Here is a 1,484-nt window from a genome sequence, read left to right on the forward strand (position 1 = left end):
ACAAAGACAGTAGTAGATTGATTACATTATTATTTAAATACATATAAATTTGAGTAATAAATAAATGATACAGTGGATAAGAATGTTATATTGATGATTAACATTAAACACTTTTTAGTTATATAGATGAGAATAAAGAATTAGTTAAATTAACAATGGAGCTTATGAAAAAAACAATAATGTAAAAGGAAAGAACAGGGGATAAGAAGAAATATATGGAGAGAGGGGAATGAAGAAAGTAAGAAATACGAGAGTAAGGTTATAGGAAGAGAATCCAGGCTACATTTTTATAAATTGCAGGAAAAGCCGCTAGAGTGCAGGTCGACAAAAGACGTTACATGAATAGAGATCTAAAGGTCAAAAGATCATTGAGATAAAATAGTCCATAAAAATGGTTAACAAGTTTGCCTGTTATGGTGTACGTCCGACATATTTGCCATTGAAAAACACGAGCATGTGACTACGGCGCTTGGATGGCTTCTTTGTTTAATGAGCATTTGTACAAGTCTCCGATTTGCTGCAAGTGTACAAATTGATTGCTCATTTCCATGTTACAGATATTTGTCGTTGTTGTACTATCACAACGATGAAAAATGAGATAGTATGACAGCGTCTACACGCTGATGATGAACCTTTCCCAGCTAGCAGTTCAACCATTTTTTTTTTTTTTTTTTCACAACCCCTATTTGAAATTATAGTTAGGTAGATAACATATTCTATATGTTGGAATGTTGTTTTTCTCTGAAACTGGGTGCATAAATGATGACAAAACTGATGTATAATACATGTGGCAATAAGCAGTCACGGTAGGTTACAAAGGAAGACCAAATTGTCCTAGTCAATATAAATACCTCATTCACACGCTAGAGCCTGCACGAGTTTGCCATAATTTGCCAAGCGTGTTGAGACACTTTTATGTCAAGATAAATAGAATCCGCTGAAGTACTATTTGTTCAATTTTACTATCGATTTCACTGCCTATCTTATCAGAATTGAGTTTAGATAAAGATGGAAACAGTAACATGCTTAAATATCTAGCGAAACTGTATTGGTTCTCTAGAATGACACGATAAACTTTGTCGTAATCTTTTTATATAAAACATCAATTAATCATTACATGTAAATTAAAAATATTGATTAGTGTCGAATCTTCTGGTGCCCCACCCTGAAGTAACGTTTAATAAGTGACTTCTATAATGTACATTAATTTAGTTTTAGAGGGCCCATTAGATATTCTATTCTTCCGAACCCTCTGTCCTCTGAAAAGTCAGAGGTAATTGACTGTAGGAAGATGGTCCTGGTGGCAGTCAAAAAACGTATAGAACAAGAGCTCAAGAGGAGAAAAAAGGCAGTTATTTCATTCCAATATTTATTATTATAATGAAAACTATGTGTAATTACTAGTCGAAATTGATGAGTCTGCCAAGTATAGGTAGGGGTAATAAAAAATGGCGGTTGTTTCAAAACCTTAACATTAATTAATT

General features: G+C 33.1%; 1 protein-coding gene across 1 annotated transcript in view; it reads right to left on the reverse strand.

Moving 5' to 3' along the window:
* Positions 1–875, reverse strand: part of LOC106684748 (glutathione S-transferase) — a gene marked incomplete in the record, with an annotated part of 7,573 nt that extends 6,698 nt beyond the window's left edge. The window contains 1 exon segment of the mRNA XM_024363997.2: positions 852–875. Coding sequence (XP_024219765.2) covers positions 852–856 — 5 coding nt within the window.
* Positions 876–1,484: the final 609 nt, after the last annotated feature.

Source organism: Halyomorpha halys, unplaced genomic scaffold (genome assembly GCF_000696795.3).
Source record: "Halyomorpha halys isolate HHAL.00 unplaced genomic scaffold, Hhal_1.1 Scaffold610.1, whole genome shotgun sequence".
Taxonomy (NCBI): domain Eukaryota; kingdom Metazoa; phylum Arthropoda; class Insecta; order Hemiptera; family Pentatomidae; genus Halyomorpha; species Halyomorpha halys.